Genomic DNA, 23,372 nt, shown 5'->3' with positions numbered 1-23,372 from the left:
AGCGGGGCGCCTGGGTGGCTCAGTTGGTTAAGCGTCTGCCTTCGGCTCGGGTCATGATCCTGGAGTCCCGGGATTGAGACCTGCATCGGGCTCCCTGCTCGGCAAGGAGCCTGCTTCTCCCTCTAACCCTCCCCCTTCTCATGTACTCTGTCTCTCTCATTCTCACTCTCTCAAATAAATAAATAAATCTTTAAAAAAAAAAATGTAACCCAGCAATTAGGACGCAGCCATCCTGGTTCTGCGTAAACACCCAAAGGCACGGAGCCCAGGATCTCAAGGGGAACTGGTACACCTGTGTCTGCAGCAGCGTTACTCAGCCTAGCCCGACGGGGACGCAATCTAGGTGCCCATGGACAGATAAACGGACAAAACAAATGCACATATACATACAATGGATATTATTCAGCCGCAGTAAAAAGGAGGGATTCTGTCACCTACCACACAATTCTGTGTACGCTACCACACAAATGATCCTGGGAGGACATTATGCCAAGAAATAAGCCGGCCACAAAAAGACAAACACCATGTGCAGGATTCCACCTAGGCGAGGGGTCTGAAGTTGCCAAACTCTTAGAAACAAAAGCGGAATAGCAGTTGCCAGGGGTGGGTGGGGAGGGGGAAGGGGGCATTCTATTCAATAGGTATAGTTTCAATTTTGCCGGACGAGCAAGTGCGAGGTCTGTGGCTCAGCAGTGCACATATAGTCAGTACCATTGTACCGAACTCGGAACAGTGGTGAAGATGGTAGTTTTAGGTTTTTTACCACTATTAAAAAAAAAAAATTAACCAGGCAGGGCATCATGAAATGTCTATGGACAGCCCCCAGTGGAGACTCTGGGGTGGGGCTCTGCGGGCTACTCAGGACTCTGGATTTTATTACAAGCAGAAGGAGTGATGGGCCAGAAGGCATCGACCCGGACACGAGGAGGAAACGGCTGCACTGCGGGGGAGCAGGCCAGCCCCGAGGGTGGTGTGGACCCTGTGAGAAGCAGCTGAACCCAAGGGTCTGATAGGCAGGCGGGGCTGTGCTGAAGGCTAGCTGGGGAAGGAATGAGCTGGGGAAAGTTCGATTCTACAGGAACATGAGAAGTTGTAAAGGATGTGAGATGCTCTAGGGAAGTCGTCACCTCAACACTTGGACAGGGATGGGAGCTGGAAGAAATTTGGGCTGTCCGTGCAGCTCCGGGAGCGGTCACCTTCAGTTTCCACATCTGCTTCTTAGGAGGGGACACAGTGCAGAGCTCTGGGTGGACCAGGCCTCAACAGCCATGAGCCACCGTGTATCTCTGGAACACCAGCCTCAGAGGTCAGATAGATTTCAGGATTGACAGCACTCCTAGTTGTGATGCTCAGGGGCATGTCTGGGCAAAGCTCTGGGAACTAACTGACCACGAGCCCTTCCCACCACCCTCCTGCCTTAGACCTTGGGCCACTGGCTGGAGCCGCAGCGCCCTCTGGTGGCCCGCGGGGGAGGCAGCGCGGGTACGCACCAAGGTCCGGCCCCTGAACAGGCGCACTGGCTCGCCGGGTCCCCCGGTGCTGAGTGCGAACGTGCAGAGCGCGTAGGCAGACTTGTCCTCGAACCCAGCCAGGAGCTGGTAGAGACCTGCGGGGGGCGGTGGGGGGAAGGGGAGTGTAGTGATGTCTGTGCAGCTCAGCTCCCAGCCTTACTCCCCACCCCTGAGGCCCTGGGAAGCCACCCAATTTGGGGAGCTTATACATGTCATCGGATAGGTTTTGTGCTTAATACCCTGGAAATTGGGTGATGGGGACATGGAGCTCGTTATTCTATTCTACTACTGTACTAGTTGGGACCCCTCCCCCAGACCACCTCCGGATTCTCAATTCCCAACAGCTAAGAGGGAAAAGAGATTAATACCTTCAGGCTTTAACTTCTCCAGAAACCACTTTCTGCAAGAGAAATAAAGGTGAGTCAGACACCAGGTACAGATGGAGCTTCCTACCATCTTCTCTGGGCTGCACCCCCCTCACCCCACCCCCAGGATTAGAGCCCCAGGACAGCCAGGGGGCATGATAATGTCTTAACTCAAAATGAAGAGGAATAATCCAATAGGAAAAAGGACGGAAGTAAACAGGCAATGCACAGAAGAATTAATAAAACCTATGAAGGCCTCAACCTCATTGGTAATTAGAAAAATGTAAATTCAGGGGTGCCTGGGTGGCTCAGTCGGTTTAGTGGCTGCCTTCAGCTCAGGTCATGATCTCAGGGTTCTGGGATCAAGCCCCACACCAGGCTCCCTGCTCAGCAGAAAGTCTGCTTCTCCCTCTCCCTCTGCCCACCCCCCATCCTACCGCTTGTGTTCCCTCTCTCTCAAATAAATAAAATCTTAAAAAAAAAAAAAGGAAAATGCAAATTCAATCCAAATGTGGTAACATTTCACATTCCCCACATGGCAAAACATTAAAGTCCTAGTACTCAGTGCTGGTGAGGATACGGAGCAACACATACGGGTGCTACTGCCTTGGCAAACATACAGGCAATCCAGAAGTTCAAGACAAACGTATCCAAAACCCAGCAAAAGCACCTCCTGCCTATGCCCTCCAACCCCAGCAAGGAGCATTCAAAGTGAGATATGTGTACCCTAGGGATACACAAAGGCCATCTGAGGGTGTCCAGGGCACTGGATAGTTTTAAGGAAATCCATTTTCAGATCTCAACTTCCTTATTTCCTTTTTCCTGAAACTGATCTGCCACGAATGTACCTCTCCAGCAGGTGGGTTCCACTGGCCCATCTCCACTTACACAATCACATTCTCACACTTTACAAAAGAAAGGCATGCCTCTCCCCCATCCCTAATCCTTCCTCAGGACAATGTGAAATATTGGTATTGACACCAAGACAGTGAAGGACCCACAATATCAGGTAACCAATCATTTCCAAGTTCAGGTGATTTTGTGGCCAGGGCCCTGCGGGGGGGGGGGGGGGGGGGGGGGGGGGGGGGACTCACATGTAGGGGCCAGGGAGGCCCCCAAGGGCGTTGAAGCACAGACAGGTGTCCTCCACCAGTACGGGCCCCTGTACCTGCAACACAAGGAGGCGAAGCCCCGAGACCTGTGACCGGAGTAGGCCCTGTCCCTAACCTGAATTCCCAGGCCAGCCAGGCTGGGGCCAGGCCCAAGCTAGTTGGGATCTACAGCAGCTGCAGTTAACAGCTATAGGAAACCGCCCCTGGCTAATCTCTTTTCTTCCTTCGAGAGACAGGAACACCAAAAACTTGGAAGGTTGTAAAGCTTACTCCAGGCACAGCAACCAGAGAGGTGGGATTCACACTCAGACAGCCTGACGCTTCGGGAAGTGTTCTTTCCCAATTCCACAGAGATGTGTGAGTGCGGAGGCAGATGTGTGTGGGGAGAATGCAGGCACTGGAATGTATGTATCTGATAATCGGAGACAAGTGTGTGCATATGTGTACGTGTGTGCCCTTACGCGCACGCGTGTGTGTGTTGGTCTGGGGATACTATGCAGTAAAGGCTGAGAAAGAAAGGTAGTATTCCTCTGCCAACATTAACTGACCCCAATCTAGCTAGGCCTGGGCAGGTCCTTGAAGTTATGACCAATTGTGCCCACCCTATTATTCTCTGCCTGAGCCCAGCAGGTACAGCCCCCAGGAGCCCCAGGACAAGAGGAACAAGTTTGGGACACGCGAGGAGCAAGCACCTGGCGAGCTGCCTCCCGACACTTCTGTACGGAAATCTCATCAGGCTCTCCCTGGTACTCCGGCACTTGTTAGAGAAACAGATATACAAAGAGAGTCAGGTCACAGGGAGACAGAGAAATCAAACCATCTTTCAGAAATAAAACAAAACAGAGACATACGGTCAATTTTCTGTGCCACCAAAGTGCATGGAAACTTATCTCCCAGAATCTGAATGACCTGTTCCAAAATGAAAGAATATTTATCACCATTTGTTAACAATTCCCTGTTACTACAGAAGCTGTCACCCACCTTTCTCTTCAGGTAACTCTCCTGACAGCCCCCCTAAAGCTTAGTAAGTCAGGCCCATGAGCCTCACTCCAGACTTCAGGGTCCCACTCCAGCAGATCAGCTCCCCCATCTCCTCAGTCTCCTACCCTCCTACTTCAGGTCTCTCTGTTGATGTTAACCCCCCACCCAGGACACCCTCTTCCCTTCTCCCTGCTCCCTAAAACTCTATGTAACCTCCTATTCTGGCAATTCTCTATCAGGGGTTACCCAGAATTCAAGAGGCCTGTGAACCCGGATGGGGAAAAAAATGCCTTTATTTTCACTAACCCTTAGCTGAAATTTAGCATCTCTTTCAATTGTGAGTAAATATAGAAAACCAAAATAGCATCAGCAGTTCCTGTGACCTTTAAACCTATTAAAATCACAGATGTTGTCATATCCCATTACAGCTGTAGCAAATATCTCAAAATATTTACAACCCTATTTGAAAATTATGGTAACTACACACGGCTAGATTGAATCCTTTAATGCATTAAAAAAGTGTATGTTAACTAGATCACAAATATTTATATTGAGAATTGTACTTTAATAGAATTACTTTCTTTTGTAACCCTATGTATTTTACTTTGTACATTTAAAAATACTTTCCTGAAAAACGGTCCACAGGCTTCATCAGCCTGTCAATGGAGTGCTATGGGATGAAGAGTCAAGACACCCTGTTCTAAGCCAACTTCATCTAACCCATCTTCTTCGGTGAGCCTCCTCTACTCTAGCCACTTTTTAAAACATAGGAGGCCACATTCTCAACCAGACACAGAGATGGGCTTGGGAGCTGGCACCCACTATCCTGCATGGGCTCTTTTTCAGGGTGGCGCTACTTGCCTGTTTGACCGGCCTGGCCTCAGGATCCCAAACTTTTTATCAGCACGGGGCTCTGGCTCTTGAGTAGGACACCCTGTACTGCCACAGAAGTGCCATCATTCCCTATGCTGTGGACAAATGAAAGGTCGGTCCCCTAATGACTGGGTCCCACTCGTCTGCCTCAACATATCTAGTGGATGTCACCCTGATTCTGCACCATGACTCACCTCCTTGGCCATGGCTGACTGAGCAGGGGCAAACCCTTGACCCAAGCAAGGCTAATGAGAGCTAATGTATGGCAGAAGCCTCACTGACCCCTCCACCAGGAGCGAAGTAAGCAGAAAAACGCTTACTAGGAAAAGGATGAGCATCCAGAGAGAACTACGAGGACAAGACAGGCCCTCGGGAGACTCCTCAAATCTTGTGGGACATCTTAACATTGTATTCCCAGAAGAGTCACCTAGTAGTTGACATGAGTTCCCTGTGTGTCTCTATTATTTGCAGCCAAAGGCTATCCATCCACCCGCAGAATCCTCACAGCTAGCCGCAAGATTCCCAGAGTCAGGAACTTTGGGGATCTAATGCTTTCTTCACTCCTCCTCCCTACTGCACTGTGAAACCGACCTTCCAAATCATCCCCATTTCAAAGAAGAGGAAAAGAGGCTGAGGACCACATTTCTGGACGGTGGTGGAGCGTGGACGGCTCAGTTTGGTTGCCTGTCCCACGCTCTGTCTCGCCCCTGCCACCCCCAGGTCGGCAGCGGGGTCTGGATCAGCTCCAGAGGAGTGTCAAGAGTCCCCGTTCGGGGTCTAGCCTAATAGATGACCTTTGGGACAGGTACTAAGGACCCGGCACTCCTTTGGCTCCCGCAGCTCCCGAGCTCGCAAGCCTGGATCTGTCAACGCCTTAATTCTATTAAAGCCAACCACCGGCCCGCTCCACTCCGCACACACGGCCATTTCACTCAGCGCGGACCAACCCGTTCCACACGCCCGGGTCGGCCTCTCCGTGCCCCCTCCGCCTGGAGGCCGCCTCTCCGCCCGATCCCCAGCGAGCCCTACCACCCGCTACCCCCCAGCCGCCTACTGGTCGGCCCCCCGCGCCCTCCCGGCACCTCCTCCAGCTTCTTGGCGTTCCCCGTGACAAACACGATCTTTTTCCCGGCCAAGGGGGCCGCCATGCCGACTCCCGACTGCCCTGCAGACCCACCGGAAGTCCTCTGCCTCAAGTGGCAGGCACTTCCGGCTGACGCGGAAGCGGGCGGCGCAGCTTCCGGCCTAGGCTCCTGGACGGGGGGTCCTGGGGCTCCCACCGAGCGCCTAGCGTGTTAGCTGCAGCCTAGCTGCCTTCGGGCGAGAAGGCCGTCCTGGACGCCCGGCTTCCTTGCTCAGACCTTGGGGAACAGAGCGCCCCCTTTCCGGATGAGCAGCCTGGGGCGACGGGCGCTAAAAGGGAGGGAAATGGCGCGGCCCGTCAGCGCCGGAATTGCTGGGTCTTCCCGGGACTGGCGGTCGAGTGTGTTGAAACCAGGCCCTCCCCGCCAAGGGGCGCTGTCTTCGAAGAGGAGAAGAGACCGTTGCAGCCACCGGCCCCACCCCTGCTTTCTCCCCTCTCTGGGAAGGGGGCACCGAGGGAGGCAAAGAACCTGCACCGTAATGAGCTTGCAGCCTTGTGCCCTGGACGGTTCGCCTTCTCCGCGGGCACCTACAAATCTGCCCCTGAGAACTGTTTTCTTTTGGACAAGGACTGCAAACCTGACCTCACCTCCAGCCCTACTCCCTTCTTTCCTTGCCCGCCAGCTTTGATCACTTTGTGGATTAAAAAAAAGAACTTGTTTTAAATTAAGGTATAATTAACATATAATATTAGTTTCAGGTGTACAACTAATGATTTGATATTTGTATACATTTAGAAGCATTCACCTCAGCAAGTCTGGTTAACATGAGACTTATAGTTACACATTTTTTTCTTGTGATGAGAACCTTTAGATTTACTCTTAGCAAACTTTCAAATATGCAGTACAGTATTGTTAACTGTAGTCAACATGCTACCATGCTGTACATCTCCAGGATTATAACCGGAAGTATATACCTTTCAACCCCCTTCACCCATTCTCCTGTAACCCTACCACCAATCTGCCCTCTGTTATCTATGAGCTTATTTTTTGGTTTTTTTTTAGATCCAACTACTTGCCTTTGAATTTAAATTTGGCATAGCCTAAAGCAAGCCCTGTCTTTTCACTCATCTCCCAAGCTTGGGACCTCAGTATTTCAACTCCTTCATTCCCTCATCCCTACAGCCTCTCACATCTATCATGCCTTCTCCATGCCCACTGCCTCAGCCAGATCTTTGCCCCAATATGTGCCACTTTGACATAAAGATTGAGTTAAAAGTAATAAAAACACAGCAGATGCAGTAAAGGCTCTCTGCCTCCCCCATAACTCCCACAATTTACATTGGAAAGGAGAGCCTGCAACAGGAAGGAAAGTATTAACAAGAGACCACACACCCTCCCCCCTGAGGAACTTATCTTATTTGCGTAATAGAGCAACCTTGTTTTTCCCAAACATCCCTTTTCACCTTGCTAATGAGTTTTTTTCCCTTTGTATCCTCAGGCCCCTACCCCTTCTTAGTTCATAGAAGCATCCTGTTGTCTCATTGTCTTTAGAATCTCGTCTATGTGGATTCCCTTTACACACGCCTATCAAATTTTATTTTCTCATAATCTGTCTCATGTCAGTCTGATTGTAAGGCCAGCGAGGACCATAGGGCAGAGGAAAGTCCCCCCCCCGCCCTGACAATAGCAAAGGGTAGAAAGTGCCCCAACAGACCCACCTGTGCCAAAGGCCTTGACCCACTGCTGACACCCCCGTTGAACAAGTCACCTGTCTCCTTCCTCCAGGGACTCAGCAAGCACAGATTAAAAGCAAGGGCAGGGCGTCTGGGTGGCTCAGATGGTTAAGCGTCTGCCTTCGGCTCGGGTCATGATCCCAGGGTCCTGGGATCGAGTCCCACATCGGGCTCCCTGCTCCTTGGGAGCCTGCTTCTCCCTCTGCCTCTCTCTCTCTCTCTCTCTGTCTCTCATGAATAAATAAATAAAAAAAATCTTTAAAAAAAAAAAAAAAAAAAGCAAGGGCAGATTCAGGGCCCCTCTCTCCTGATGAGGAAACTCCTGACAGAGGAATATCAGAAGTCAGAGGTCTGTCTGGATGAGGTATTTTGCTTAATGTTCTTGTCCCCTGATAATCTCAAATTTTTTTTTAGCCCCCAGGATTTGTTAGGGAATAGCAAAAAACTGCATGTTCTCTAAAAACCTTTGCTCAGTGACTTTACCATAGCAGGAATATTGCACAGTCCAAAAGGCATTACTGTGTCCTCAAGTGGTCCGGAAGCCCTGTTCAGGCAATTCGATGAGGCAATGTGTGAGGCTCCTTGGAGATCTGACCATAGTGGTTTAGATTCAGGGAGCGAGTAGCCGTCCCTTTGTGTCATCTGTCTTCCTTCTTCATGAAGTCATGGGGTATCCCCAGGGAGGTGGAGAGGCAGAGGAGGTTCCCCTCTGCAATGTTAACCTCCTGACTATTGAAGGCTTCAGCAACAACCACAGGCAAGAACCTGTTTGCCAGGGATGTGCATCCAGTGCACCACACAGACAAGTACCATGTGGTATGGTCAGTGCAGTGCCCCTGGGAGCACTAGGTCCTGGAGGGATCATCACCGAGGCTGGGGAGGCCAGGACAGTCACCTAGCAAACTGTGGGAGTCCACAAAGGGTTGTTAAGCAGGGAATATTGTGAGTGGGTATTCACTTTAGCTAGACCTCACTCTAAAGCTGAAGGCCTAAGAGTACAAGAGCTTGTGGGAAGAGAGGAAATACATGAATCCCTGAAATCGTATGCAAAAGTCCGTGTATATGTGATCTTTAGTCAGGACTCTTGGTTGCAGTGACAAAAATCTTCCTAGTCAACAACAACAAAAAAGAAATGTACTGATGGTTTAACTGATGAGCGAAGTATAAAGAGATAGTCAAGTTCATAGTTTCTGTGAATGGAGAGAAAGGGGATTGTGTTAGTTCATTCATTAAATGGACTCTGCTAGAGTTCAAATATGTGAATTTTTACCCTCTAACCTTGAGTAAGGAATATCACAGGAAATCTCTTTGGAATCATATACCCCTCAATTGTGAGGGAACCCCAGTTAAGCAAAGAAAGATGATTCTTGCTCTCAAGGGAGCTTGTTAGGTCCTATCAATTCTACCTCTGAAATAGTTCTCCAATCAGTCCCTCCACTCCACCTCCACTGCTACTGTCTGAACCCAGCCCTGTTCTGTTCCTACTGGACCAGGGCAGCAGCTGTCTCACTGTTGTTCTCCCAGCCACCTTCCTCCCCGTCCACAAACCTTAGATAATATGCTTGGGGTCCAGGACTCTGAGAACCTGAGAACTCTAAATGAAAACTGAAAAAACGGTATCTGTTTGAGGCAGCAAGGAAGAGTTAGCTCTATTGCCAGTTTGTTTTGACCTTCCAGAAGCTTTCTGTGCATGTGCAAATTACACACAAAAATGTATAAAGTCTTAATTTTTAGTTTTTTTTTTAAAGTTCATTTTTTTTTTTTTAAGATTTTATTTTTTAACAGAGAGAGAAACAGTGAGAGAGGGAACACAAGCAGGGAGAGTGGGAGAGGGAGAAGCAGGCTTCCCGTCGAGCAGGGAGCACGATGTGGGACTCGATCCCAGGACCCTGGGATCATGACCTGAGCCGAAGGCAGACGCTTAACGACTGAGCCACCCAGGCGCCCCAAAAAGTTCATGTTTTTTAGAAATCTCTACACCCATTGTGGGGCTCAAACCCATGACCCTGAGATCGTGAGTTTGAGTCACATGCTCTTCCAACTGAGCCAGCTGGGTGCCCCATAATTCTTAGTTTTTTAGAAGATTTTATTTATTTGAGAGAGGGAGTGTGTGTGTGTGTGTGTGTGTGTGTGTGCGTGCGTGCATGTGTGCACAAGCAGGGGGAGAGACAGAGGGAGAGGGGGAAGCAGACTCCCCACTGAGCAGGGAGCCCAGTGTGAGGCTCTCTGCCAGGACACCGGGATCATGACCTGAGCCAGAGACAGACGCTTAATCGAGCCACCCAGGCGCCCCTAATTTTTAGTTTTTAATAAAATTTTTTATTATGGGAAATTCCACACTTAAACAGAAATGTCAAACTTACAAAAAATAGAAAAGAGCAGTATAATGAGGGGCACCTGGGTGGCTCAGTCGTTAAGCGTCTGCCTTCGGCTCAGGTCATGATCCCAGGGTCCTGGGATCGAGTCCCACATCGGGCTCCCTGCTCGGCGGGAAGCCTGCTTCTCCCTCTCCCCGTCCCCCTGCTTGTGTTCCCTCTCTCGCTGTGTCTCTCTCTGTCAAATAAATAAATAAAATCTTTAAAAAAAAAAAGCAGTATAATGAGCCCAAATATACCCATTACCCAACTTTAATAATTTTCAACATTTGCTATTTTTATTTCACCTATCCTGGCCTATTTGCTTGCTTAAAATTTAAAAATGTAAATTATGAAATATTCCAGAGTTACAGAAAATAATAAAATAGATGCAGAAGTTCCCACTATTTCAGCTTAACAAATGTTAAAATGTTCACATGGTGCCATCTTCTTTCAAATCTTCCACTTCATCGCATTGGTCCTTGGATCTTTGTGTTATCACACACACAAAAAGCTTCATACTGCTCTTACAGCAAATTCCCGGTAGTTGCTATTTGCTTTTTCAAAAATCTTGAGTTTACATACTGTGCACAGTTTTTTTTTTCCCAAACGATTTTATTGAGGTATAATTAGTTCCTAGTTTCTAAAAAATTCTTAAGAATTACAGGGAAATTTAAATTCCCTGTGGGTACTTAAATTTTGAGTGCGCACTATGGAAAACTGGGTCACTAATTCTCGTATTAGTCTAATAAAGTTAATTTTATGCTAAAATAGGTATAAAATTGCAGTTCTGGGTACAAAAATAATATCACGATTCATTTAAATATAAGATTTGGTCTCTTCCCCTCCCCTCTCTTCTTTTAACGAAATCATATGTCACAGATACAGGCAAAGCTCTGCCCCTAATCCCATCCATCGTTTTCCCTCCTCCTAACACCTATCCTGAAGTTGGTGTGTATCATTCCTAAGCATCTTTTTGTACTTTTTCTACATATGTATGTTTTTATAAACGCTCTGTGATGTTGCTTAATGCTTTTAAAACACATATAAATGTCTCACTGCACAAAATCGTTTGCGATAATTTCCACTTATGAGTATTTGCATGCCCCCCAAATTCCTCTTAGAGTAAAAAATTGAGGCGTCTCTACGGAGTGTGCGGCCTGGGCGGGGCCCCGGCTGGTGGGAGGAGTCTAGAATGGGAAACGGGAGGGGCCATATGGCCGTTGGGCGGGGCCCGGGAGATCCGGGGCTTCGGGGTGGACGCGCCGGTTCCGCCTGGAAGCCGTCGTCATGGTGTCCCCCGTGGTGTACCTGGTGGCGGCGGCTCTGCTTGTCGGCCTTATCTTTTTCCTGACTCGCAGCCGGGGCCGGACGACAGCAGGTAGGAGATGTCGCCGCTCCAGGGCCGATGGGGCCGCGTTCTCTGGCCTCCTGAGCCTTTGTAGGCCCTCGCCCGCGGCTCCTGCGCATGCGCTGGCCTGCCTGGCTGGGCTGACGACTAGCTCGGAGCCGGATTGCGCTTGTCGCGCTTCAGGCCAGCCGCGCGCCTGCGCATATCTGCGCGTCGCAGACCGGGCGGCGAGTCGCAGTGCCGCAACCGTACTCGCGGACGGGATGGCAGCGTCCCTACACCTTTCTCCCAGCCGCAAAGACAGCCTTACTCAATCCCTCTCCTCGACCCCCGGCTCTCTAGACCCAGAGGGGCCGCTCCCCTGGCGGACATGCTCCCATCCGTCATTGGGGCTGTCCCCCTGTGCGCTCCTAGGAGAGGCCGCCGGGGTGTCCCGTCCCACCCAGGCTGGCTCCAGAGCGGGTGCCAAGAAGGCGACACCTGAGTGTTTTGTGCTTACCTATGAGCTGTAACTCCTTGAAGCTCTCTCCTTACCCCTCAAAGAGAGCCCTATGCACCCTTCTCTCTCTTCTGCGCCCTGACCAGGAGCTCATGTCATCTGCCAGGGTACAGAACAGATACGCCTGTCGTCCTCCATCCCCCATGTCTTGTCAGTATGTGGGTTTGTGTATATGTCTCTGCCCCTCTCTGGACCCACAAGCTACTTCAGAGCACCTACATGCTCTAAGGGCAGGGGAGAGAGAGCTGAGGAAAGGCAGATAGCCAAGAAATCTTCCTGGAAAAGGCAGATAGCCAAGAAATCTTCCTGGAAAGGAAGCCTCAGACCTCAGGTGTGCTCCCGGTTGGCATGCCTTATAAAACTGTGGCAGGTGGTGTTAGGCAAGAAATAAATGCAGTCCTGCAGTGAGCATGCAGATGTGGTCTAGAGAAGTCAGGATGAGCTTCCCAGAGGTGCTCCTCTTGCAGGGTGGTACTCTTCTTTTTTTTTTTAAAGATTTTATTTATTTATTTGACAGAGAGAGACACAGCGAGAGAGGGAACACAAGCAGGGGGAGTGGGAGAGAGAGAAGCAGGCTTCCCGCGGAGCAGGGAGCCCAATGCGGGGCTCGATCCCAGGACCCTGAGATCATGACCTGAGTTGAAGGCAGACGCTTAACGACTGAGCCACCCAGGCGCCCCAGGGTGGTAGTCTTCTGACAGGCCAGCTGGAAAGGTATCGATAAAGGCAGGAGGGAACAGGTGATCTTGCTGCAAAAGACCAAGGTGTGGGTCTGGGTTATAAAGGCCTTTATGATCTGAGAAATTGGGGCTTTGTGCTTCAGGCAGCCGGAGCCTGGAGGAAGTTGAGTGGAGGGTGAGGCTTCCAGGTTGCTACTCCCCTGCCATCAGGTGGGTTGGGTTACTAGACAGTTGTGTGATTCCTCTCTTCCCTACAGCTGGCCAAGAACCATTGCACAATGAGGAGCAGCCGGTAGTAACAGGCTCAGTGGCCCAGCCTCGGCCCCTGGAACCTGAGGAGCAGAGAGTCGGGGGCAGGCCCCGGCGCCGGAGAGACCTGGGCAGTCGCCTGCAGGCCCAGCGTCGAGCCCAGCGTGTCGCCTGGGCAGAAGTGGATGAGAATGAGGAGGAAGCCATCATCCCAGGTGAGAAGGGCCCAGCCTGGAGGAGAAAGGGGCTGGTTTAGGGCATGAAGGGTAGAAGAGTGGAGTGTGGAGCTACAGTGTAGGAGACCTGTCTGGGAGCCACAGGATAGGGTTGGGGGCGGGGAGACTTGGGACCCATCCTTTGGTCCCAGTTCTGGACCCTGACCAGCAGTTCTGGACCCTGACCCCTGTTCCATTGGGCCAGCCCCCTCTTCCTTCATTTTGGCTTTCAGTGTCTAAGCAAGAGGGCAGTCATCTTCAGATTGACCTAGAGAGTTCCTCAGCCCACTTCTTATATCCCAGCACCTTACTGGTATGGGCACAGTCATCTTCTGAGAGCTTCACCCTAGGGCCAGAGTACCTAGCCAAGAGCTTCTGCAGTTCCTGAGGTGAGGTCACTTGTAACCCTGGAAGGGTTTGGGGTTGGAGACATTTTGTTGACAGAGCTTCCATATCCCTGGGAGACCAACAGAGCCCCTGGGATTGTGGGAAAAAATATCTTTTCTCCAGTGTTCAAACCTGGCTTGAGCCGGAGGAAGGGGCATTTGAGGCCTTTGCCCTTGTACTTTTGGGAATTAGCCCCTTTGGCTCTAAAAAGAGGCACTCTGGTGCCATTCCTTTTGTCTTTTTAAATTTTATTTATTTGAGAGAGAAAGAGCACACGCACATGCAAGGGCATGTGTGGGAGCACAAGCAGGGGGAGGAGCAGAGGGGGAGGGGAAAAAAGTGTGTGTGGGAGAATCTCAAGCAGATGCCACGCTGAGCGTAGAGCCAGATTCGGGGCTTGATGAGATCATGACCTGAGCCAAAATCAAGAGTTGGACACTTAACTAACTGAGCCACCCAGGTGCCCCAACAGGTCTTTAACTTTTAGCTGGCCCTAACTTTAGGTAGTCTTGGGGTTGGAGCTGTCTTTTTGGCCAGGGGCTGAGCCTGGAACCCTCAGCAGTTCCTGACCACAGTGAGGACAATTTCAGATATGAGGCAAGGATACATTTCCCCATGAGGCCGTCTTTCCCTGGAGGTTTGGCTCAGAGACAAACCAGAGAAGTCTGCAAGCCCAAGCATCCCTGCCTGTGATTTTCAGACGCTCGGATATTGGAACCTGACACCTCCCTTTTTGTGGCAATGCAGGATCTAAAATTACTATCTGTTTCCTTGCCCCATGATTCCCTCACCTTTCCCTTACCTTACCCTCTACCCTCAACACCCCCCGACAACACACACACTCTCACATACACAGACTCAGAATGTTAATTTCTGTATTCATGGTAGATATCTGTGGAGGGCAGAGCTGGGCTAGTGACATTTGCAGGTGAGAGGAACGGGATCCGCCGCCATGTGGAGAGGGACAAGGGGTAGGATGGATCCATCTTCATCAGCCCTCTCTAGGACCTGACCTGTCTTTCTTTGACCGTACTCAGCCCAGGAGGAAGAAGGTATCGAGAAGCCGGTGGAAAGTCACCTGTCAGGGAAAATTGGAGCCAAGAAACTACGGAAGCTAGAGGAGAAACAGGCGCGAAAAGCCCAGCGTGAGGCAAGCAGGAGGGTTGGAGTGCGAAAGGGTCCTGCCTTCCTCATCCCCTACGTCAGGCCCTCCCCTTGGGCTCTTTGCATGCTGCTTGCCTGACTGTCTCTTACAGCCTTGGTCCGTGGTCTGGCCCAAGGTTGGCCCCCTGGCCTGTTCGTGAGGTGGGCAAGCTCTGGTGGGGGGTAGGGATGTGCTCCTTATGAAGGCCTCTCTCCAGGCAGAGGAGGCTGAGCGTGAGGAGCGGAAACGCCTCGAGTCCCAGAGGGAGGCAGAGTGGAAGAAAGAGGAGGAGCGACTTCGCCTGGAGGAGGAACAAAAGGTGAAAGAGCCCCCCCCCCCCCATCCTGACCTCTGACCCATGAGCAGGCAGCCATGCTTCTCATGCAACTCGTTACATCTCTGACCTGGAAGATGGGCCTTGGACTGGTTTCAGGAGCAGGCCCTGGTTTATTTGGTCCCTGGACTCTAAACACAACCTGTGTAAAACCGCTGCTGAAAAGCAGAGCCAGAGACAGGGATTTTTGTGTATGTGATTTATTGAACATGCCTGAAGCATGTAAAGAAAATTGAGATGGTTGGAGTGGCTGAAACAAGCTAAGCAAGAAGGAGAGAAGTCAGAGGGAGTAGAGTCTGGATTCTAAAGGCCTTAAAGTTGTTAAAGGTCACTGTAAGGGCTGATCGGTCCTGCCTGAGCCAGTTCCTGTTTAGGGCCTGACCTGGAGGAGATAGATGCTCAGAGAATGGGAACCACTGAGGTAGAGGTGGCTAATGAGCATTTGTTTGCTAGATGCTTCCTTCTTTCTGAGAACCAGAGAACAAGGGAACATCACAAAGGTGTGATGTGCATAAAGAGTGAGAGCCAGGGCTGCCCCAGTTAGGAAGAGCTCGCTGGTGCCTTTGGCCTCTCACTGGCCCTGCTGTCCAGGGACCCTGGGTGGCAGGGAGCCTGGCTTTGGGTGCTGTAGCAAATGGGCCAGAACACAGCAGAGAAGGCATCAGGGGAGATTTTACCTTTATTTTTTGCCTTTCCGAAGGTCATCCTGCCTGATGGATCTTAAATGTCTTGGGGTTCTCCTCTGCACACAGTTTCCCCTGGGTTAGCACCTTACTTACCTGGTGTATTTCCCACAACCAGTATGGATACATTGTCTGTGGTATATTTCCCACAACCAATATCGATACATTGTCCTAACTAAACCCCACACATTATTCGGATTTCATTAATTTTCCCCTACTGTCCTTTTCCAGGGTCACTTCCAAGACACCACATTACACTTAGTTACCATGTCTCTTTAGGCTCCTCTGGGTTGTGACATTTTCTCAGATTTTCCTTGCTTTTAATGATCTTGATAGTTTTGAGGAGTATTAGGCAAATATTTTGTAGAATATTCCTCAGTTTGCTCGACTGATTTTTTTGTCGTGGTTAGACTGGGGTTATGGATTTTTGGGAAGAAGATCACAGATGAAGCGCCATTCTTGATGTAGCATATGAAGGATACGTGTTGTCAACTTAACTTGTCATAACTGATGTTAACCTGGTTGCTTGGCTCAGGTTTTATTTGCCAGATTTGTCTGCTGTAATGTTACTTCCTCCTTCCTGTAGTTCTTTGGAAATAAGTCACTATGCGCAGCCCACACTTAAGGGGTGGGGAGTTATTCTCCACCTCCTCAAGAGCAGAGTATGCAAAGTATCAGGATTTTTCTGTACAGAAGATTTATCTTTCTTCCCTGTGTATATATTTGTTTGTTTATACCAATGTGGACTCATGGATATTAGTTTTGTGCATTGCGTTACGATCTGATAGGACCTTATTTATCTTGTCATGTAGGTCATCAGGAGCTCTTGCAGTTGGCCCCCATGTACCTTTGACGTAACCTCATTGTTTTGTTTTCTGAGTACTCTCTTACTTTTTGGCATTGCAAGATGCTCCAGGCTTATTTTGTATATTCTCTGTTCCAGCTTTAGCTACGTGTTTTAAAAAAATCTTTTTGAGAGCTGTGGAAAATAGGATGACGTGGAGGGAAGCTGTGGCACTAGGTGGTGGTGGTGATGGAGTGATATGGATGGGCTGAGAAGTTTTCCGGAAGTTGAAGGCAGAAGTGGTAGATAGGACTTTATTTCTGACCAGCTGGCCATATGGCTGTGTGACTCACTGAGCCAGGGACCCAGGAGGAACACCGGACGTGTGGGGAGTAGATCACAGGGTCTTTCTGGGACGTACTCAACTCGAGGTGCCTGTAAGATGGCCCAGTGGGTGTGTCGTGTGGGAGGAGAGATTTGAGGCAGGGGTACAACTGTGGCAGTCCCTGGCAAGGAGATGGTTGTTGATGCTGTGGGCATGGCGAGGTGGCCTGAGGAAGGGGAGGAGGGAGGAGGGACAGGGCTGAGCGATGGAGGAGGTGAGGAGAATGGCCCAAGGAGCAAGAGGAAACCCAGGAGAGGGTGGGATCTGCCAGCCCGGCGAGGGAAGAGGAAATGGTCAGCTCTTCCCAGCACCACTGAGAGGACAGGGTTATGAGGCTGATGGCTGTCCCTTGGATTTGGTGGGATGGATGGTGGCTGAGACCATAGCACTTGCTTCGGCGGGGTTGAGTATCAGAAGCCAGACTGCAGTGGGTGGGAGGGGTGAATGGATGATGAGGAAGTGGAGCCTGGGTGTTTGTCCACAAAGTTTGGACATGACAGGAAGGGGGGGGTCATTGGCAGGATTTTAGAGGAGAGGGGGCTGAGCAGCACACGTGTGGGAGGTAATGGAACTGATGAGAAGAGGGGCCTCTGCCTGTAGCTCAGCTTGGGGTTGAGGGAGCAGTCTCTTGAAGGAGCTCTGTCCCTGAGAAAGGGCTGGACTGTATGCCCTGGTGCCCTGTGGGGGTAGCAGAGCCCAGAACAGGGATGGGGTGGGCACCCGCCCCCAACGTACCTGACTCTTGTCCACAGGAGGAGGAAGAGAGGAAGGCCCGGGAGGAGCAGGCCCAGCGGGAGCATGAGGAGTACCTGAAACTGAAGGAAGCCTTCGTGGTGGAGGAGGAAGGTGTGGGCGAGACCATGACTGAGGAACAGGTGGGCCTGCTGCCCCTGGAAAGCTCATCTCTATGCCCACCAAGCCCGCCACCCCATCCCAGACACCCCATCGTTCCTTGCCTGCCGCCCTTGTCAGGCACTGAGAGGGGCATGGGCATCAGGCCCCGCAGGCTCCAGTGGCCAGAGGCCTTGTCCCCAGGAGAGGAGGCGGTGCCTCCGAACCCCTCACTGCGGGCAGCTCTGTTCACGCAGGTGGCAGGCGGGTGGGTAGGCATAGACCCCTGTAGCCCCTGCACGGGGGACACTTACCCCAATTCTCTGCTCCTCTAGTCCCACAGCTTCCTGACCGAGTTCATCAGCTATATTAAGGTAAGAAACCACAGGACAGAGCTGGGTGTCAGCTCCCTGCCTCACGCATGTGTGTGGTGTGCGCGTATGTGTGTGTGTGCGTGTGTGTCACGTGCACTCTCTGGGCGTGGAGGGAGTGGACCCGAGCCGGGGCTATCGGCGGCTCGCTGGAGCTCATGCCGGAGTGGGCAGGGGACCTGGGAGTCTGACCTGCCTGGTCCTGGCCAGAAGAGCCTCTTCTTTGACAGTGGAGAGGGACCTGGTCTGTGTGGGAGGCCTGAGCCTTCAATCACTTCCTCACATTCAGTTTGACAGTCTCCCTGCTCCTCAGACCCCACGCTCAGTGAGTCACTGTGTTTTCAAGTTTCTTCACATGTGTTTTCTGTCAGTTCTGTCACACTGAGGCTTTGCTGAGTTGAAACAAGCATCCCCTGCCACGTGTTCCTGATCAGGAACTTGGGTCTTCAGGGAAACAGGATGATGTTTCCTTTGGAATCTAGGGCCGGGCAACACGTGTGTCCCCCTCTGTCTGTAGCCGTGCTGGGTACTGCTCCAGGTTGCATAAGCACGTCCTGCTCTGCTTTGCTGCTAAGCAACTTCTCTCCCACGAAGGATGCGACAAGGGGAGAGGTTTTCAAGTGCAGCTCAGAGGTGCAGAGGCGGCTGAGGGAAGGAGTGCAGAGGGAGTGGGGGTGGTGGGGGGGGTGCTATTAGGGGGTGCCAGGGAGCCAGGCCTTGCATAATCCTCCCCCCCTTCCAAAGGGAGCAGGGTTCAAACTCCTCCCAGCAGTAAGGGGCTGGGCTCATAGCCTGGGGGCCTGGTATTCCTGTGGGGGAGAGAGCTCATTTCCCTCTGATGGAACCCATTTCCACCCTGACACCCTCGAGGGCTGACAGGACATCTCCCACACTTTCCTGCTGCTGTTTGGAATTCACCATCCCCACCTACCCAGCGGGCAGCGACAGGTCTTGAGTCTGCCCTCCAGAAAGCCCTCGTCCACGGTTTCAGCTCCCCCTCTCCTCTGTAGAGACTTGAGTAGAGGCAAGTCCAGGCCTTGCTTTCAGAGGTTCTCTGGAGAGTTTTTCTGGGCTTCTCCAGACTCTTCTGGACTATAGAAGTCTTTCCAGCCTATGCAGGCTGGTCCTCCTAGAGCTGCTGTCTGCAGGGAGAAGGAGGATTTCCAGAACTCAGCCCACCTGCCTTCTCCCAGGCTCCAGGGGAATGGGCCCTTTAGTCCTAGGATTTCAGAACTGGAGGCATGTTTTTGTGCCGGGCATAGTTTATGTGCAGTGTAGGCCTAACTTGCTCTTTTTGATCCTCTCTCCCTTCTGAGCAGGGCTGAGTGGGTTGGTTTGTTTTTGTAAACACACTTTTGGCCCTAGCATCCCCTCAGGCCAGGTCTTCAGGGACAGCTGGGGTGACTCTGCGGTCACATTCTGAGCTGTCACTGAGAACCCAGTGCCTGCTCCCTGCTTCTTAGGTAGAGGCCAGCTGGGCAGGTCACCTTGTGCTTGCCACCCCCTGGCCCAACCGCCACTCACTTGCCTCCCTGCTTGCACATCCATTTTGGCATTTTGAACAGTCACATGCCATCTGCAGCTGAGGAGGCGTCACCGTGTCACTCCTCCCCCAGCTCATTTGCTATGGAAGATTCCTGGAAACGCAAAAGACCGCCTTCTCTCAAGTCACATGCTCTTTGTCTGTGGGGGAGGCAGGGCAGATGCCTGCGTAGGACCCAGCGGTGGACCCCACCAGGAACTAAAGTTTCTACCAAGGGGGTGAGGGAAGCACAAGGAGCATGGCCGTGTGTGGAAAGCCCTGAGCAGATTGAGTGACAGTGATTTTAAGGGTGGACATGGTGCCTCAAGAGCGTGAAGAGGATGGTGAGCAGCATGGCGTGTCAGGGGGTGGGGATCTCTAGGCCAAGGGGGCAGTGAGCAGAGGTGAGAGAAGAATGACCTGTACCTCTCCTACCAGGACCCTGGCTCATCGGGGCTTCTCATCTGCTCTCTTCTTGTCCACATTCTCGCTTGTCTTCTCACCGGCTCTGAGCTCGAGGGCAGGAGCGGTGTCTTGTTCACCACTGCACGCCCCACACTTCTCAGCTCCTTGTCCTGGCAGGTCTTCAGCAAACACGGGTCCTAGTGACGGTTGTTTGATAAGCTTTTGGCAATTGTCAGCCCCTCCCTTCATCTCTATGGTGCTTCCCCTTCCAGCCTGTTCATAATGTTAAAATGATTCGGCTGGATGCAGAGGAGAAGGTAGCAGCTGTGCTCGACTCTCCATGGGTGCCTGTCCCAGGGTAGTCCCCAGGCCAGGACGTGACTCATGGGGCAGGTAGTGGTTTGGGCAGATCCCTCCCCGTAAGCAGGGGCATGAGAGAGTCGATGAGTGTGTGTGTGTGTGTGTGTGTGTACACGTACAGGCAGCTGGGAGAGCGTGAGTAGTGTGTGAGGGAAACAAGGCTCTCCCTTGGGAGCATGGAACCTGCTTAGCCAGCCACCCAGAGCAGAACAGGTGGGTGTACCAACCTCAGAGGGCTCCTGTGCTGAGAGGCTTTCTCCTCTCCCCCTCTTTGCAGCAGTCCAAGGTTGTGCTCTTGGAAGACCTGGCTTCCCAGGTGGGCCTGCGGACTCAGGTAAGCCCTTGAAGGTGGCCTGCTCCATGGAATATGGCCACGGGGTCTGTACGGCTCTCACAGGGGGACTGCCTTAAAGATGGGAGTCTTAATGCCCTCAAGCAAGAGTAGACTGTAGGAATTTTTTGGTACCCCAGGAATCTTGTCTTTCTGCTAGACAGAGGAAAAAGAAAAAAGCCCAAACCCCATCACTCCAGCGGCCCCTGTAAGCGAGGCAGCCCAAACCCAGTTACCTTGACAACTCTCTTGCAAACAGGCTGCGTCAGCCTTCGCAGCCAAATGTCCCCACCACTCCTCTCCTGCCTTGAAGAAAGCCTCTCTCGGGGGTCTTACAGGGCCCCAGGACCACAGCCCTGTCTCCCCTGAGCCCCTCCAGAGGAGACACAAAGAGTCACACTGGGGATGGCCATGAGAAGGAGAGGAGGAGATTTGACTGTGGTGGGAGGGAGAGTGCAGCTGTCTTCTGGGACGGCAGTGCCCATCTCTGCTCTGAGACCTCTTCTTCTCATAGGATACCATAAACCGCATCCAGGACCTGCTGGCTGAGGGGACTCTGACAGGTGAGGGGGTGAGAGTCAGTCAGCATAGGCCCTGGCCTTGGGGTGTGTCTAGCCACAGAGGGCCTGCAGGGATTTGTTGCAGAGGCAGGATGACCCCCCTTCTCAGCCCTGGGTGGGGAAGTGATGTGCAGGAGGGGCGCTGAGCAGAGGGAGATGCCCAGGCCTGGGAGTGACTCAGGGTCACAGGGACAGGCAAGGAAGCCTGATTTCACTCGCATAGGCAGGACTGGATGCAGCCAGGGGAGCCCAGGGAGGTAGGCAGGCCTGGAGGGCTCTGAGCCAGTTGTGAAGGGGTGGGTGGGCGGGCATTTTCAGGCAGCGTCGGGGAGGGCGCCCTAGAGGGCTCAGCCCCACAACCCTCCTGTCCCCACAGGTGTGATGGACGACCGGGGCAAGTTCATCTACATAACCCCCGAGGAGCTGGCTGCCGTGGCTAACTTCATCCGACAGCGGGGCCGGGTGGCCATCGCTGAGCTTGCCCAGGCCAGCAGCTCCCTCATCGCCTGGGGCCGGGAGCCCCCTGTCCAGTCCCCAGCCTGACCTAGCCCTTGCCTTCTGGACTGGGAGCTAGCACAGCCTACCTGGCTGTACAACTTGAACCCTCCCCTCCACCCTGGGGGAGAGATGGAATGTGGCCAGGCAGTTATAGATTAAAGGCCTGTGAGCACTGCTGAGCTTGGTGTGGCTTGGTGTGACAGAAGGCCTGGCCTGGGATCCCAGGTGAGCCAGCCAAGTCTAGTCCTCAGAACAAATCTTGGGGGTGAATGGGAGGAGCCTGTGGAGGCAGATGAAAGTTCCATTCTTACCATGCGTTCATTTATTGAAAAAGAGTATTGAGCATTTATTGTGTTCCTTTGTACCCTACAAAGATGAGAATTTCTCTCTCTCCCCCACTTCCCAGAGCAAAAGTGAGCAACCTTAGGGCAACATCTCCCCTAAATGGGGAGGAAGGTCTCACTATTGGTTATATGGATGGTTTCAGGAGCCCTACAGAGAGGGCTGAGAGCCCTTAAGGAGAAGAGGGAAGTGCCAAGGATAGAGTCCTAAGGAACATCAGCCTTTGAGAGGGAGGGAAGGGCGGTCAGGGAGGGAGAGGCTAGGCAGGTAGAAGGAAGCAAGGAACCTGCTTGAGCTGGATAGAGTGGTGCAGTGGAGAGAGGCGCTTCTTACAGTCTGTCCCATGAATTTAGCTCTCTATCCTGGACAGAAAGTTTAAACGGTGTGGGTGATTCCACCCACTGGTGGATGTAAGGACCATATGCTCAGGAGTGGGTGTGATGGGAGATGTGTCTCTCCTATAGGGTCAGTCACTCCAGTTCCCGTGGGCTGTTCGTGGTGTGAGCATCCTGCTGTGCTGGGGGTGAGGCATGGGTTTAAATGTGTATTTTTTATGCAAGGTTGCCCTTAAACATAGACCACCTACTTCCTCTGCCAGGTAGAGGAGGCAGCTTTCTGTTCCCACCCTGGAGGAAATGGTCTATGGAGATGGTGATGGAGACAGGACATCAGGCTGTAGGGTAGAGCCTTCCTGAGTGTCATCAAGGATGATTTTGACTCACTTGGTGCCATAAATATTAACTATAGTGCCTAAATTCCAAGTGAGGCGTGACTACTGCTTCTGTCAGCTACAGGCACTCGGAGTCACCTGGAGCTAGGAAGGGCCACGTGCATTGTTTGGAACGCCATCTGGGAGCCCACAGTCCAGTAGGAGAGGGAAGAAACAGAGAAAGGTACTGGCAGTATGAGAAAGAAACAAAATTATAAAGGGAAAAGAAAGCTTATAGTCTGAGTGATGCTTCTCAGCTCTGGTTGCTCATTAGAAGCCCCTGGAGAGTTGTCAGCAGTCTCATGCCAGGCTGCATCCTGAACCAGTGGAATCAGAATCTCTGGGGGTGGGACCCAGGCGGCATCAGTGGGAGATTCCAGCGGGCGCCTAGGTTGAGAAGGTGGTGGGGTGGGGTGGAGAGACAGGCCATCAAGTTACAAGTAATTAAAATCCCCTCTGGAAAGGGCTTCTCCCAGAGCAATACAGCAGCTCCAGGTCTCCTCCACCCTTTCCCTCCACCCTCAGCCACTGCCATCCAGGCGGCAGGAGGACTGTAGCAGCCCCAGCTCCTCATTCCACCCTCAGGACATTCCACCCTCCATCCACAGGTCAGGAGGGAGGAAGAGGCACATCCCTTTCTCACATCCTGGAAGCCTTCTAAAACCCCTTATGTCCCAAGAGCTTAGTATGGAGGAGAAAACCTATGACCGTGTGTGCA

At 52.0% G+C, this 23,372-nt stretch overlaps 2 protein-coding genes across 2 annotated transcripts in view; one reads left to right on the top strand and one right to left on the bottom strand.

Moving 5' to 3' along the window:
• ITPA (inosine triphosphatase) overlaps positions 1-6,045 on the bottom strand; it is a 12,536-nt gene extending 6,491 nt beyond the window's left edge. The window contains exons 1-6 of the mRNA XM_032419901.1: positions 5,925-6,045; positions 3,840-3,897; positions 3,681-3,745; positions 2,971-3,044; positions 1,880-1,911; positions 1,491-1,606 (exon numbers count right to left, since the gene is read on the bottom strand). Of these exons, the coding sequence (XP_032275792.1) occupies positions 1,491-1,606; positions 1,880-1,911; positions 2,971-3,044; positions 3,681-3,745; positions 3,840-3,897; positions 5,925-5,990 (411 nt within the window). The 5' untranslated portion in view covers positions 5,991-6,045. The remainder of the gene's footprint in view (positions 1-1,490; positions 1,607-1,879; positions 1,912-2,970; positions 3,045-3,680; positions 3,746-3,839; positions 3,898-5,924) is intronic.
• A 5,203-nt stretch (positions 6,046-11,248) lies between these two features.
• Positions 11,249-21,782, top strand: DDRGK1 (DDRGK domain containing 1). Its single transcript, XM_032419770.1, has 9 exons — positions 11,249-11,395; positions 12,802-13,008; positions 14,433-14,545; positions 14,757-14,858; positions 17,478-17,600; positions 17,892-17,930; positions 20,492-20,548; positions 21,060-21,108; positions 21,482-21,782. Exons 1-9 carry the CDS (start codon positions 11,305-11,307, stop codon positions 21,646-21,648), a joined length of 948 nt encoding a protein of 315 aa, XP_032275661.1. The 5' UTR covers positions 11,249-11,304; the 3' UTR covers positions 21,649-21,782.
• Positions 21,783-23,372: the final 1,590 nt, after the last annotated feature.

This window comes from Phoca vitulina, unplaced genomic scaffold (assembly GCF_004348235.1).
Source record: "Phoca vitulina isolate PV1807 unplaced genomic scaffold, GSC_HSeal_1.0 scaffold22, whole genome shotgun sequence".
In the NCBI taxonomy this organism is placed as follows: Eukaryota; Metazoa; Chordata; class Mammalia; order Carnivora; family Phocidae; genus Phoca; species Phoca vitulina.
Note: the sequence above shows the minus strand (reverse complement) of the source record. Positions and strands in the feature narration are given on the sequence as shown.